At 41.0% G+C, this 15,907-nt stretch overlaps 1 protein-coding gene across 1 annotated transcript; it reads right to left on the bottom strand.

The window, feature by feature from the left end:
* Nucleotides 1-1,914: 1,914 nt before the first annotated feature.
* Nucleotides 1,915-15,776, bottom strand: prodhb (proline dehydrogenase (oxidase) 1b). Its single transcript, XM_069682400.1, is given in 13 exon segments — nucleotides 1,915-2,105; nucleotides 4,106-4,194; nucleotides 4,314-4,412; nucleotides 6,593-6,713; nucleotides 6,716-6,767; nucleotides 7,262-7,408; nucleotides 7,790-7,882; nucleotides 8,848-8,929; nucleotides 9,280-9,353; nucleotides 9,528-9,644; nucleotides 10,042-10,175; nucleotides 13,685-13,898; nucleotides 15,417-15,776. Coding segments are annotated over 13 exon segments (1,773 nt in total).
* Between the last annotated feature and the right edge of the window lie 131 nt (nucleotides 15,777-15,907).

The raw sequence follows: 15,907 nt of genomic DNA, 5'->3' as shown, positions 1-15,907 counted from the left end.
ATAGCCTACGAAACTGAGCTTTGAAGAACACTGAAGCGCAGTGTGGTCCCACTGGAACAACAGAGCCAAGGGCAAAGCCAAACATACAATCAAAGACGTCAGACCATGTGGAACCGACTTCAGAGGAGCCTGAAGAGATCGGTTATGTATGCCATCCTTCACATCTTGTATAATACAAAGCCAACATTCATTACTTAAAGTAAATTGGCCCTGGCTGACTCTATTACATGCCTGTGTGCTTTAATGTAGGGAGAAGTCTTGATGAGTCCCAAAGACTATGCTGAGCTCATGCTGATTTGTCTTGACTCGGAGCTTGTGTGGAATTTCCACTCCATAATGTGTCCTCTAAATTATCTTTGCAACTGAAACTAACCAGGAAAACTGAAGCGCCGCATGAGTAGGGATTTGTTGGCAAATGTATACCCAAAGGCTTGTCTTACATCAAAAGTAGACTTAATTAAACCGATAGAATACAGCAGCAGTGACAGCTCTGTGGCGCTTTGCCTCAGTAAAACTTAACAGCCACTAAAGTTTCTTCTGAGTAATGATTAATGCCTCCAATTTCTGTGATCTGTATTGAGCGCAGCATCATGGGTAATTAAATGATGGTCTACAGAGCACTGACTGCTCTCATAAAATGACAAGGCCATAATTATCATGACGCCTGGTTACCCTCTGACTCAAATACTAATTGTGTATCAATAACCAAGCGGAAGATGTCAGAGAATTAAAACCCAAAACAACCCAGGCTGTACAAAATAACTCACAGCTGCAATATTGCAGTCAATAACAGCCAGTCCTCCTGTTAACAGAACTTTGAGTTAGACTTGTGTTGTACATACAGTGCATATTTATTCATTCAGCTATTTCACAGGTTTAAAGGCACAAGTCTAAAGGCATACAAGGGAGACAGGTAAAGCTAACAGATGGAATTACCTGCGTCAAATGTATTTACATTGTCAAAGATAAAAACAGCACTGTGTTAATCCATCAAATGCAGTAAGGCAAACACTGAAACTTACTTTTAAACCCTTGCATTGTATCTTGTATAGAAAAAAAAACCAACCTGCTGGGCTTAGAGGCGTCTGTATTTAAAAGGAGATTCACTCACTGAATACTGAACGCTGTACGTTCTCTTGTAACGCCTCAGTGACCAGGAATATAGCTTCCTCCAGTAAATACAATAACAAAAGCATTGCACCCTTCAAAGACGAGGGGATGGTGGTGTGAAGCCGTTTATACTTTCTCAATGATTCATAAACAGGCATCATTTTCAAAACCAGCAGTACAACTTCAAACACAGCAGCACTAATAAGTACTATATAAAGAATTTTCCTCTGGGGACGGTGAGGTTGCCCAGGAGTCCAAAAAAATATAATATAGGAGGGAAATATTGATGTTTCCTTTACTACCATTTAAATCAAGCCTGTTATTTTTATTATTGTTGTCCCTCTCCAAGATAAATAGGGTGATAAAAACAGACGCCCGCTCCGGTCTCGTTGACATTTTAGGGAGTCCTTTTGGAGCAGTAAAGATGCCTATTTGATGGATACCAGAGCTGTATAGACAACGGGAAGACAAAATGAGGGATGCTTATGGATGCAGTCGGATAAGGAAAAAAGAAATACACGGAACATGGGCAGTACACAGAGAAAAGGTTAGGGGTGAAGGTGGGGAACATCAGTGAGGGAACAGACGGGAGAAAAACAACAAGAAAAAGAGCGACAAGCAGAAAAAGTCCATCAGCAAGAAAACTCCAGGACAGGGTAGAACAGGGAGAGCTACATGCAGAGAGAGCTGTACTGAGGGAGAGACAGAACAGACAGCCACAGCAGCAGCCGTCAACCTGGTGAGATGAAAAAAGAAAAAAAAAACGTTGACACCCTCTCCTCTTTGTCTCTTCTTCTCTTGTTTTCAGTACACCGGCCTGTAGAGGAGCTCCCCAGAGGCAAGTCTGCGTTTCAGCTCCTGCCACAGCAGCTCCCTCTCCTTTCGGGCACCCTTCATGAAGCCTCGGTTCTCCTGGGCTCTCCGAGACAGGTAGGGCAGCACCTCATTCACCGGCCCATAGGGGACGTCCTTATAGACAGGGAAGCCAGCCTGGCCTGGGGTTGAGGTGGATAAGATAGAAAAAAGAACAAAGGGCTTTGTAGCAGGATGTGGATAGAGACGAAAAATGTCAGTACGTTTTTTAAATTATGTATTTCTCAGGAGCAGTGCATATCACAAACATTACGGTAAATATGTCAAAATTAACCAGAAGGCTAGTTTACATCTATAGTACCCTGCCAAGGCAATACAGATCAATAAAATCAATAATCAGGTTTAAACATGACCATGATGTAAAGCTTGTCAACTACAGTAAGCAGAGCACTGACATGGGCATCACTAAAGCTCAGCACATTAACAGCCTATTCTGTCCAAGACGGTCTTATAAATGGTCTATAAATGTAGTAAAGTTGAAGCACATACTTCAGAGTCCTGGGTGATATTGTCATAGTTTTAGCAGCATTGTTTGGACGTGTATACAGCTCATTCAGGATATGTGTCTCAGTCGGGGTTTTATAGCAGTTTTGACACACAGCTTCTTGTCTGTTTAGGCTCGGCTCTGAGCGTTGTAAACAAACTAAAAAATGTAAATGTACACTGGAACATTGTTGGAGTATTCATAATGTAAACAACGCATTAGTAGGAATGTTCTGTTATTCAAACAAAACTAGAACATGTTGTGCTCAAACATAGTCATTATATAGTTGCTTTTAGACGATGGAGCCGCACGGGGAATGCAACATTTTATAGACAAAATATTTCAAAATATTGTAAACTGCATCATTTTTCCAGAATGACAGCCTCTGAAATGGGCCGTTCAGAACAGCTGCAGGTTTCTACGTAGAATCTTGCTTTCGCTGAAATCGTCATTCACCGTTGTTCACCGTCGCCCCTCCGGGGCTGCACTGTCACTCCAAATACTGTCAGCCAATCGTGGCTAAGGTCTGACCTTTGAATGGCAAAACAGCTTGTTCATTTCAGAGGAAGGAAGAAAAATAATTAAATTCAAATATGTATACAATTTTAAAAACGAAACAAACTTTACCAATGTGATTCAAAAACACATTAGAATTGATTGCATAGCTAAAATGTGTCACCTTTAAAGTATTTTCTGTTTACAGTGTGTCTCTGCTTTGATCAAAATTGAAAGCTCATTTTGATTTTTGATTTGGAATTGAAATTGTGACGTGCAAATTTGAATATTTCTCGATGTATGTACAAATCTCATCATAGGATTGTCATTAAGAGATTGTCTCATATTTGACTCACTACAATTTCAGTAGAAACAATTTCAGGAGAACGTTACAACATTTTGGAAAACCCATCAGATGTTTTCTCGTTGAATGATAGATACAGTCCCTCTAATCAGGCATGTTTGCAGACATTGCATAGACACTCATTTTGCTGCATTAGTACTATATAGGAAGAGCTGGTGATGTCTGTTTTTCAGGCTCACATTGTGATAGCTTTTTGCGAGGGCCAGCTCTTCAAATTCATTGTTATAAATGTCCTTTTGTCTAATAATAAATATCTCTACTCGTATCTGCTTTACGTCATGAAACAGCTTCTTTTTTCTTTCAAGATTCAAACACACAGCTCCGACTGCTCTACCCCTCGAGAAAACATCAAAGAAACTCGTGTGCCTGTTTACATCAATACCGGTCAAGGCTGTTTCAACTTCAGCCTCACATTGACAGACAACTGCCTGCCGCCGCTGTGTCTGTCTCTGACTGACAAACAAAGTGTTGAGAGCCAGCAGCAGCGCTTTGTTGAGACAGCTTGTCAATACGGAGGTGTCGCAGTCCATACGTCACGTTACGGGCTGCAGACTGACTTCTACATCTGCACTTTATCCAGCGCAAGTGGTCTGTGGGGTAAATATGTGTAGCTGTAAGGTCTTAATAGACACAGCTAGGCTTTATAAAGTGGAGGGCAGTGAAAACAGATCCTGCTGTGGCTGAACTTAAACTGTCAAATCATCCTTATGTAGGGCAGCAACGAGCTGTGCCTCGTCATTGTTGGTTGTGTAAGAGAGTGTGTTTGTGTGTTTTCTCACCCAGTGGGAAGCTGATCTGATCACACATGCCCAGTAGTTGAGCGAAGTACACCTTGTTCTCTGTGGGTAAGAGACCCGGCACATTCATTCTGAACGAGAGAGGGAGAGAGAGGGCGAGAAAAACAAAAGTAACGTTGTTTTCACACAGATGCAAAATCAATGCTAAGTGTGTTTTCAACAGCTTGTTTGGAGAGGACTGAAACCGTACCTCCTCAAGGTGTGTTTCATCGTGTCCTCGTTATGTGAAGCCACCATTACGTTGGCCTTTCTGTTGAGGGCAATCTCATCCAGCACATAGTCCAGACACCTAACACAGGAGACATGGCAGGTATGAGTCTTTGCAGGGATTCAGATCTCCAAATGTCGTTCAGCTGCAAGATTAGTTCATTTGACCCGTTCACCGAGTCGTTCAGTGACATTCCCGGTTTACCCGTGACGACAAAGAAACAGCTCACTCACTCCGTCCTCACTCACATGAACGATATCACTGGTCTTCTCATAAAATCATCACGATATATCAGTTTCTAGCACCCCCATGTCCATTACAAAACCTTCTGACATTTTAATGTCTTAATAAATAAACGTGTTCATCTGTCAGTGGTTTAGACGTCTGTGAATTGGCTTTGAATGCACGCCTGAAACACTTCCACCCCACTCTCGTTGGTCGTTGGGTCATATCGTTCATCCGGACCAGTGAGAGTGAGTGAGAGAGAGACAATCGTTCAGGTGATACGTTCTGTAGTTCTACTAACCAATGACATGGTCATTTGATAAATACAGCCCTCCTCCAAAAGGCGTGCATCGATCAGTCTGGTTTTGTAAAAGGAAGAAGGAAGGCATTGGGAACCCGCGAGCAGAGCAGAGTCAGACTCAATTCTGTTGGACATTAACATCAAGCGAGAGAGAATTTAATGAATGGCAGGAACAAATGAATGCATGGAAAATAGATCATTCAATTCACTAAAAAGATGAGTTCCTTTGAACAAATCGTTCATGAAGGAAACATCTTTATTACACAGACACAAACGCGCACAAGAAGGGTTATGAATCTGTGCTTTTGTCTTTTAAATTGTTATGAAGCTTTCTCTGTGAAGTTGGAATTACAACGATTGTTATCTATTAAACTATTCCCTGGATAATATTAAAAGTAAACATGTTTATTGCATTCATATTGTGGCTCACAGTGCTTCATAACTCATCCAAACAAATCTTACCCATTAGCATGTAGGATTTATTGTGTGGTGCAGGGCGATCGCTACACAACTAAACAGTAAAAATGTCCCTGAACACTGAATCTATCAGAAATCTGCACCAATCCATTCAGGAGGTCTGCTTTCTGCGTTCCTGCCTGTGTCAGTATACTTTGAATCCCACCTCATGCTGTAACCCATCAGCCAAAATGTTGTCTGTCTTGTGTTGATGTTTACTTCAAAATCTAATCAAATACTTGAGGGTGGCCTTTGTGCAGAGCATATTGATCTCCACAGGGGGGTTTCTTTGAGCTTGTCTTAATCTGGGAATGTCAGAAAATTGTAACACAGCAATCTTGGTATTCTGTTACAGGGAAAAATAAACAGGGTGGAACCTCGGTGACACAACCTGTTGAACCCAGAGACTCCAATTGAAGAACCACTTCCCTAGAAATTACAGTAAATCCCTGTGATGTGCAATGCAGCGGACTTTTGCCCAGGATGTGCCCTGTGTAAATCTATAACCATATTGGAAAAACAGAGTAGCACCATAGACTTTATAAAAAGATGGACGACATGACAGCTCCCTTAAAGTGAAGCCAAACCCTCTCTAGCGCCCCCTGCTGACTGGCTGCAGTATAGGTCATAAAGCCCGCCTCCTCCATGTTAACAGATGGGACATGAGTCAAACTATAAAATCAAAATACACAGCAAATACATTTTTCTCAAACATGGTTTCTGTCATTATAGTTAGTTCTTATCATGCTGATTTATGTCCAAGTGTTTATTTTTCTGACAAGTTTATTTTTAATTAGTTATTTGATGCTGTAAAACGGATGATTGACAGCTCTGTTGACGAAAACGGCTCCTGCAGCCGATCTGTTCCCGAGTAGCAGAGTTGAGGAGGAACAGTGAGGAAACATCTGCTTCAGACCAACAGAAGAAGCTGTTAAATATACAGACGAGGAAGTGGCTACGGCGGCTCCACCCGCCGATCTCTACTGCGCAGCTCTGGCTCCAAATGACGTCACCAGCACGAGATGGCAGCGCCTATCACAGGGGCTATTTTGGCTTCAATTTAGTACAATGAGAGCAGATGGAGACGCGTCAGTCATCTATATAAACAGTCATTGAGTAGCACAGAAAAAGGAGTTTCTTGGGTGTTGCTATAGTAATAGGGGGCTGCTTCTGCGTGTGAATATGAGGAAATAAGAACTTGGCTTTTCTTGATTAGATCAAAGTATGTATGTGCAGATTTGGACAGTTAATAAACAAAGGAACAAACCATGGCTCTTACCTGTGGTACATTCTGTTGGTAGACTCATAGTCCAGGTTAATAGGGTCCTCATAGCCGAACTCTTTGGCCCTCTCCCGTTCCTGTTGCATGTAGGCTCCATGCACCAGCTTGGCAGCGAATCGTAACCCTCACGTCGTGACAATTCCACGTCCATAGAAACATTGTTAGAGGCCTCCTGCAGCGCAAACATTAAAATCAAGTCCTTCCAATTCATACTGAAAGGAAAAGAGTCACCACACTGCTTCACTATCACATTTCTGCTTTATCACTGCTGTAGATCGAAGTATTAACTAGACTCTTACTAGACTAAACTATTACACTTCCAAAAAAACCCCCAAAACATTTGAGCATTGTAACATAACATTGGTACTTCCCTATTACAACTCATTTATAAGGATTACGTTGACATTAATTTATGGCTGAGTGTTCATATAAATAATTCATGGATGACTCAACATGAACATTTTCTGAAGATGCCTTCTCTTGTATAAGCGTCAGCAGCCTCCCATTTAAAAAACAAACAAAAACGAAATTCAACTGTATCCCCTTCTCCATGCCTCTGTTCCATCCCCCACTCCGCAGCGACTCGGCATGATTAGTGTGCACACACATATTTCACACTTTTGGTCTCACATCTCTGGTCTTCTCTGGCCAATTGTGGATTCTGACCTTGAGGTAACACTGGTAGGTGTCGAAGATGACAGGCTTTTCTCTATTGTGCTTCCTCTGCATCTCTAATGTCGGTCTGCTGAGCGCCGGCTGGATGTAGCTGCGCTCTGCGTCCACCAACAAGCAAACTCCATTCTCCAGGGCATGCTGGAATAAACACATCTATGTTATATGGTGGTCATTTTTAATCATCAATAGTATAAAAACTGCATTAATGTGCTTACTGTATCTGTTTACACATGCATTGTGACTTTGAATAAGAATAACACCTTTGGATTTGTTATTGTGCGTATATTAACACTTGTAAGCAGCACTGCAGTGGCCTTGGTCCTGTTAAAATGGCATTGCTGTATTTTCACAGCTTTTACACATGAGATAGACTCACTATTGTACTGACAGAGAAGTGTGTGTGTGTGTGTGTGTGTACTTTAATAGCATGAAAAACAAGATAGATTAGATTAGATTAGATTAACAGCAAATGCAATTATTCATATTTCTGTACAGTGATCGGTCTGTATGAGCGTTTACCTTGACCAAGACGTCCATGGGCTGAAACATCCTCTTTATTTGTTTCTCCTCCTCTGTAGTGAATGTCTTCAGCAGAGGCTCCAGCTCACTTAGCTGGGCAAACAACTCAGAATAGTGCACCATGGGATTATGCTAATGAACCAAATGTCTGACAGAATGACACCTATTAGAGCCTCTTACTTTATCCAGCCTACAGCTGTCTTTAATCCAAGGTCAACAGATATATTGAGTGTAAACTGCCCAACAGCTTAGTTTCACAGTGTTTTCTTGACGGCAACATATCTATTAGTAAGAAGATTTATTTTAACTTCATTCATTTGAGCTACTGCCAGATTTACCTGAAACATCTGTCATGAGTGTCACAAACATAGACTGTATAAAAAGATGGATGAAATGACAGCTCCCTAAAAGTGAAGCCAAAACATTTCGAGCACCCCCTGCTGACAGGCTGCAGTATAGCTCATAAAGCCCGCCTCCTCCATGTTAACAGATGGGACATGAGTCAACTATAAAATCAAAATACACACCAAATAATTTTTCTCAAACATGGTTTCTGTCATTATAGTTAGTTATTATCATGCTGATTTCCGTCCAAGTGTTAATTTTTCTGACAAGTTTACTTTTAATTAAGGGGGGGATGTTTGGTAGTTTAGATGTGTGTTTTGGTTAGCGGAAGTGGGTATGGCAGCTCCACCCGCCGATCTGTACTGCAAATATCTGGTTCCAAATGACGTCACCATCGCAAGATGGCAGCGCCCATGATGGGGGCTAATTTGGCTTCAATTTTGTACAATGTATATATAGATGGACGACGCGTCTCCTTCTACTCTCAGCCATTGGTCACAAGCTTGTTCTCATAAAAAGCACATTAACTAATTCAAAGGTAAATCACAAAAAGATGAAAGCCAAATACAGCTGCAGTGCATTTCTATTAACAAGGTAAAATCAGGTGTTGCCCTTATCAAATTTCCCCCCCGTGTGTCTTGAGTTGAAGATATTCTTCAACTGCACTGATTTACTGTAAACATCTCTCTCTTTCAGTGTTTTATGTTACTGACCTCTACATTTGGGACGACCAGCAGGTCTGATGTATTTGCTCTGTCATCTATTAGGCTGTTCCAGTCGAGCATGTCAACGGGTCTGTCAAGGCAGATGATTGAAAGATTCAGTGTTATGGCAACAGGACTCTGGTGAGTGTAAAGTATTATCTGTATCAAGGACTATTTTTTCAATTTCAGTCACTCTGAAACCAAGCATGTCCTTGTGAATGGACTGAAAAATAGCTGGAGTAAAATAGTTGCAATAAGAAAGACGGTTTGACCTTATAACAGTATTCCTCTTTACTCCATCTGCGTTTTCACAGAATGTTATGAAGCAAAATGTGAATTCTGAATTTTATCAATAAATGTTTGCAAATCAGATTTTATTTTTATTTGTAAAACAATGACATTGACACAGGCAAGTTATTTCCTGTTTGTGTTGAAGCTTACCCTGTAGATTCCTCTTTCCTTCCACTAAACCAGCCATAGAAGTCACCTTTTGCACCCAGTTTGTTCAGGAATTCCTGGATGGATATAAAGATCAAAAGGTCAAGATACACAGTGTAGCAATATCCTTCTATTGTATATAAAATAAGAGTGTGAAGTTGACCTATAACACAGGATGTACCTTCCGGTAGAGGTAACACATACTGTTATAATTAAAGTTCACCAGCAGAACAGAAGACATAAAACTCCACCTGCAGTTGTTTCAGCTCCAGCCTCTGCTCTAACACCTCCATGCCATCCTTCCCCTGCTGTGATGCAAGGAATCTGAAAAATTGTTGCCATTTCACCAGCACCTCCGTGAACTGGAGCTTCAAAAACACATTAGAATAATAGAAAATTGATTGCAGAGCTAAAATACGTCCCCTTTAAAGCCTTTAGAAACCCAAATCTACATAAGCCTTCTAACTATGTGATATAGGGACTAAAAAGTATTAGTTTCAATTCAAATTCTTAATATTGTCTTTAAGTATCTGTAGACTCTCCTGATATTTGATTTCAATCGGTGTGTTTAAGCTCAGATATTTATGATATAATTATTAATCTTGCATTCTAATCATGGGAAAAGTCCCACAGCACATATTCAGTGGTGGTTGATGCTCACTGTGGTTTACACCCAGAGTTAGCATCATCCACAGAAGTATTGACAGGCTCTGGTTTTAAGTGCTAACTGCGGTTGTTTTTTTCAGCTGCAGATGTTCAGCTTACCAGATGCTCTGATGCATTTGATGAAGGTCTCCATATGCTGGTCACATAAAAGTAGGTGCCAGCTCCAGTCGCTCCCCTGCTACGCTCCCCGAACTGTTTGTGCGTTTTATAATTTTTCTCTCCATGGTGCTCGCCTGGGGGTGAAAACAAATTTGCACGCTCATTACTTCTAATTACATCACATGTTGTGTCCACAAATGAGAACAAAACAAGGCAGCTCACCTATGTTCTCTGTCTCTGCAGTGGATACACATGAGCTAAAATAGAAGAAATACAAAAGGATCAAGTAAGTTAATAAGTGATTTATTTGTGCAGCATTAAAAATGTAAATTTCATCAGAATTGGTGGAAATGTCTCGCATCATTGAGTTCATTTCAGGAACTCGCACTTTAATTATAAACCTTTTGGCCTTGTGGGAGCAGCATGCCAGAGACTGACTATATGTTTAGTGACCCTATACAATATATGGTGAACTGTCCTGCTGTCAGCCTGCTGACCCTCCCGAGAGGGCAGTTAAAGCGTCACATCACACTTGACCTGTTCCCCCCGTCATCAGAGGGAACTCAGGAGCTCATGTAACCAAACAGATGACAAAAACACAAAGCATGCTGGACATCAGGGACTGTCAAATGGATTCAAAGCAGGAAACAAAAGGATTCTTCTTCTTTTAAAGAGCAGCTCCAGTCATGTTTTAAGACATATAACATGCTCTGCTTAAAATAAATTGTGTCTGATATGTTTTTTCTGCAAAATCCATGTAATTACCTTGTATAAATCCTCCCGAGGCATCACCTCCTTCTGCCTCTGAAAGTTCTTGAATCTGCATAAGCCCCGCCCACTATGCACATTTCCAACCGCCCCCTCTGTCACAAAAACAAAACACGTCCGTCATCGTTTAGTGGCAACTTAGCGAGCTTGAAATGTAGTAATTAGCAGTAGTAACGTTAACGTTAGTAGTCAGTAGTGAGTTTGCAAAAATTACAATGATGTTACAGCTGGCTCGCGCATCACCGCAGGGGTTGCCATAGGTTACACATAATGATATGCATAGTGTCACCCCGTCCATTAACAGGATTGGCTCCTTAGGTTTGTGATGTCTCAAACCTGCCAATCTGAAAACGTGTTGTTCAGCCTGTCCTTGGTACACTGCAGTTTAAAAGCAGACAGACCCAGCCATGGAGATGACTGCTGATGTTGTCCCTGATATGTCTTGTAGCACATGAAGAACAAAACATGGAGGTTAAACAAGGTTAAACACTTGATTTTCACTGGAGGGGCTCTTTAACTTTAAAGGTGACTTGGCACTGTTATTATATAGCACTAGATTTAATTGGATATTTCAGACAGAATGATTAATCAAGTAAATGAGAAATAATAATAATAATCTTTAAAATAATTGTTCAATGCAGCCCTAAAAGATAGAGACTAATCTCAGAGTTTTATGGAGCATTTAATTGCTTTGGTAACTGTTTGTCAGTACATGATGTTTCAACTGTACCGTGGTTTATAATCAGATGCTTTCGGTGTTGCACTGCCAAAAACTCAAATTGTGCTAGAACCACTGATTATTGGTAATCTTTTAGCGTGAAAATAAATTCTAATAGAATGTGACAGCTGGCATAAATTATTGGTTATTGGCAGCTCTGTAACAAAATGTCAGAACTTGCATTCAAATCCAGCCTTTAATAAAAGAAAATCAGGCACGTATATATTTAATTTACTTTGACTCTGTGCATCTGAAGCCTGGCATTGTAATTATCATGCTCCCAACATCAAGCCAGAACTTGCCTGTTTTCCTTATATCTTCCGTGTGCTGCTAGGAACTGAGTAATGTTGTTGTTGCTATCTTGACAGATGACTGGAGTGCCTGTCAGACCCTGCTGCCTGAGATCAAGCTGGCTTAATGTGCCTTGTCCTCTTGCTTTACGGTTTGAGGTGTGTGTTCGCCAAACAACAGCTTTCGAGGGCTGAGGCTTGATACCTCTTTTGATGTTTCCTTGCAGACACCCCCACGACAATATATATCAAAGCTCTGCAGTGATATCTTGTTACTGGTGATATGGTAAAAGAAACACATTGAATTAAAGGGGTTAGAAAAGTCAGAGCAGAGGGCTTGCCTGGGAGCTTTATCACCTAACAGAATGTGATAACACGAGAAAACAATAATAGAGGACATTCTGTGAGGCGCAGGCTGACATTGCAGTCAGCTGTGACTACATCAACAGACTTTAACACTTAAATACTAAAATATGCTGCCTAACAGCCTTGTCTGTCCACAACATCTGACCTTTCTAAACCTCGAAATGTGAGATGAAAAAAGGTCAGCATTTTGGGGCAGACTGTTACACTCATGCTAAGTTAATCTGACATCTACATTCCACTTTTTCACTTCAGTAATACGGGCATCAAATTATATTCACTTTAGTGATTTTATTCACTGATTTCACTGTGAAGAAATTCCTTAATGAGCCAAAAACTCAAATTTTTATTTAGGACTGTGAAATGTCCTAATTAACTCATAATGCATGAATGCCCAGTTCCACATCTTAAGTAATATTGCTGCTGCCTCTGCCCAGAGAGAGACTGCTTGCATAAGGTCTGTACTGTTGTCCAGTTAAAATTACTGTGAGGAGTTCTTAGCTGGTTATGAAAGAGACTCAATTTAATGCTGAGGCCTCGATATGACTGAAGCTAACCAGACCGAGATCAATTAACACTGGAATATTTCTATTTAGTTATTTTATATACCTGTCACTGATGTTACCGGGTAAGATTCTGACAAAGTGATTTACAGCATGCAGATGGAAAGAGTCTCACAATGTTTCACAATGAGCAGTATGTTAGTCAGCTAAAGTGGTAATCTCGAAGATTTCAGTGTCGTTCTCTTTGGCGGCACCTATGGCGATAAACGGTCAACACGGGAGCACCGTCCCAGATATCCAGACAGTGCTGCATGTGTGTCGTCCATGGTTGGCTCCGGTTGTAACTCTTGATTTTCCTCGCTGACGGTCGCTTTCCTTTTCAGACTGTTTGCCTTCATCTGAGCGTCCAATTTGTTTCCTTTTCTTTGGATTATCACTTATTGTTGAAGTTGTATCTGTAGTCATCGATCTTTCTTTGTTTGTTCAGCCATAGTAGATTACTGTTTAAGTCACCACAGACACCCAGTCTGTGATACTGCAAATGCGAAGGCTTTCATCATTAAATGATTGAATTAATATTACTTCAAAAGGAAGCAGGACGAGACTTTTCATTAGAGAATCCTACACATGCATGCACAGGACTTGGTCCACAGGGACCACCAAAATCGTCACAAAATTAAAGTTCCTCAAAGTTGCATTAACATCAGTTCACAGATCAGACAGCCACTGGCTGGTTCAACCAATGTGACAGAATTCCTGAAGTGTGAGAAATTATTTCCAGCCAGCCAATCCAGAACGGGTCACCATGGCTGAGCAGTTCTATGCCCAATTGTGAGCTTAATATAAAAACTGATTTTATGTACATGAATGATTCCTTCCAACTTTTATATAAAATCATTTTCAACAAATTCTTAAAAAAACATCATCAGCTTTGAATCCAAACCATCTTTTTCTGTATGTAATATTCACTGTTATGTATGCTTATAATGCAGTTCTCATACTCTCATACATCTCTTTCGGTCTGGCCTCCATCTGGCTGAACTCCTTCTCCACAACGTAGTTCAGGTCAGAGCCAACGCCAAAGGCCTGATTCTTCTGGATCAGCGGTCGGATGGCCATGTGGTCCTCACCAGCTACAAAGTGGCCATAAAGTGTCATCTTCATCAACTTTGCAAAAGCTCTCTGGCTGAGGATCTTCTGTCCTAGATCGATTATCTGAGGAGAAAGTGAGAGGACATGTTTACTCAGAATTAATTACACATGGTGAAAAGATAAAATTGCCTGAAGTTAAACATTGATTAGCAAAGGAATTCAAATCATGTTCTTACCCCCGAGCTAGAACCTACATGCATATAGGAGTGAATGAGGACACTGCAGCCACTTCTGAGAACTTCTTTACATTTTGTCTAGCTACTTATTTTTCACAACCACAGCTGGGCCTTCAATTGATTTCATGAAGACATGGTGCGTGGAAAGTATAAACCTGCCATGCTGAAAGTCTATTTAAGCACGGAGTAGCAGCATGCCTCATAACGTGGGCTAAAAGACAGTCATGTGGCCTCTCCAGTTTTAAACTGTATGTGTAAACATAAACATTAGATAATCTCACATTGAGTTCAAGTAAGGTAACAGCTGCAGAGAAGTTCACTTTGCATGCTTGGAAAAACTGGTTGTAATTAAAGAGGAGGGTGTTGCTGATCAGTCACAGGAGCAGTGGTATGGGTTCAGTTAAGACATGTAGTTTGACTGAGGTTTTGTTTACTTTAAACACAACATAAGGCTTTCCAAGTTACAGCATACAGTTTATGACTGGGTTAAACATTAAATGTACCCACACAGGAAACATTTCGTGTACAATAAAAGCTGCACCCTATAACATGTTTGTTAGAAGTGCTCACTCGTAATTACCTTAGGAGCCAGTCATGGTGAGTCTTCAGATGAGCTAATTAAGCATATTTAGTAGCGTGTAACTCTTCTTAAACAACCAGGACAGGTATTCATGACCAATGCCACTCTCATCAGTCACCAATATGAGTGGATATTTTCTGTGTATTATTCTTCTTAAAGTTTCTGTGAGGAGTTTTTCGCTGGTTAGGAAACAGACTGAAACTAACTCTGATTACTCTATGTGAGCTACAAAAGCAAACCAGACCATCAGCAACAAGATGGATTATTTCTATATAGTTAATTTTTATGCCTGAAACAGCTGGTGGGGGGTAGGTGTCAGACGAAGCGATTAACTGCATGCTGCCTTTGTTTACATTTTCCAGGGCAAAAAATTTAAGGTGAGTGATACATATGATTGTTAAAGAAAGCAGGATGAGATTTCTTGTTAAAAACCACCACTAAAGCATGTACAGGACAAAATCAGAAAAGAGACCAGAGGTACGGCTTTGACCACAGGGGGCGCCAAAATCAACACAAACTGAAACAGCAGCTTTAATATAATCATTAGAAATCATTTAAATGATATACTGTATGTGCACATAGCAACCATAGGTCAGTAAATTGCAACATTTGATAGGATTATAAAATCAAGGAGTAGCTTACTAAGTAAAGAGTCAAAATAAACAACTCTTAATGCTTCACCAAATTATTTCACTAGATATTTCACTATATGTTTGATAAAAAGTCTGGTATTCTGTGCTTAAGTCTTTCATGAAATCACCTGAATGACTAATAAGCAGACCTAATTGTTAATGTCAGATGCGTGTTAAGAAAGCACTTCATTACCTCCTTATTCTTATCAACCAGTAGGTCAAAGGTGCAGAGTTTGAAAACCACCAAACTTCTGAGCAGTTCTAATGAGTTTTTGCTTTTGTAAGCCTCCCGTGTCTGGTTAAAGTCTACGAGGATCTCATTAGCAGCAGTGGTGGTGGTGGGAGTACCCTGGCTCACTCCTCTCCCCTGCTGTCTGGGGCACTCTGTCTGCACCGAGGCATGTTTCGCGCCGCTGACATCGCCCTACTGCTCCGTCTGGGTCTCCTGGGTGGAGGTGACGGTGGACCGGAGTCTTCGGCGGGACAGGAACCGCTTAAAAGCCATGTCCGTCCCCGCCCGTGTCAGGGCTGGCACGGTCCTGACAGAAAACATCAGCCCGCAGAGGAGGTGGTTGTCAGCGGAGAGGTGAGGTTGTACAGACCATCTGTCGGCGCTACCTGCGCGCGCTGCAGTGTAATCAGACAGGAGACAAACAGTCACGTTAGCCTCACTTGCTCTGAGAG

The sequence above is a fragment of the Semicossyphus pulcher genome, unplaced genomic scaffold (assembly GCF_022749685.1).
Source record: "Semicossyphus pulcher isolate SPU_LCO1_2020_fin unplaced genomic scaffold, fSemPul1.0.p SCAF_6, whole genome shotgun sequence".
NCBI lineage: Eukaryota > Metazoa > Chordata > Actinopteri > Labriformes > Labridae > Semicossyphus > Semicossyphus pulcher.
The sequence above is the reverse complement of the archived record's forward strand: the minus strand, read 5'-3'. Positions and strand labels throughout refer to the sequence as shown.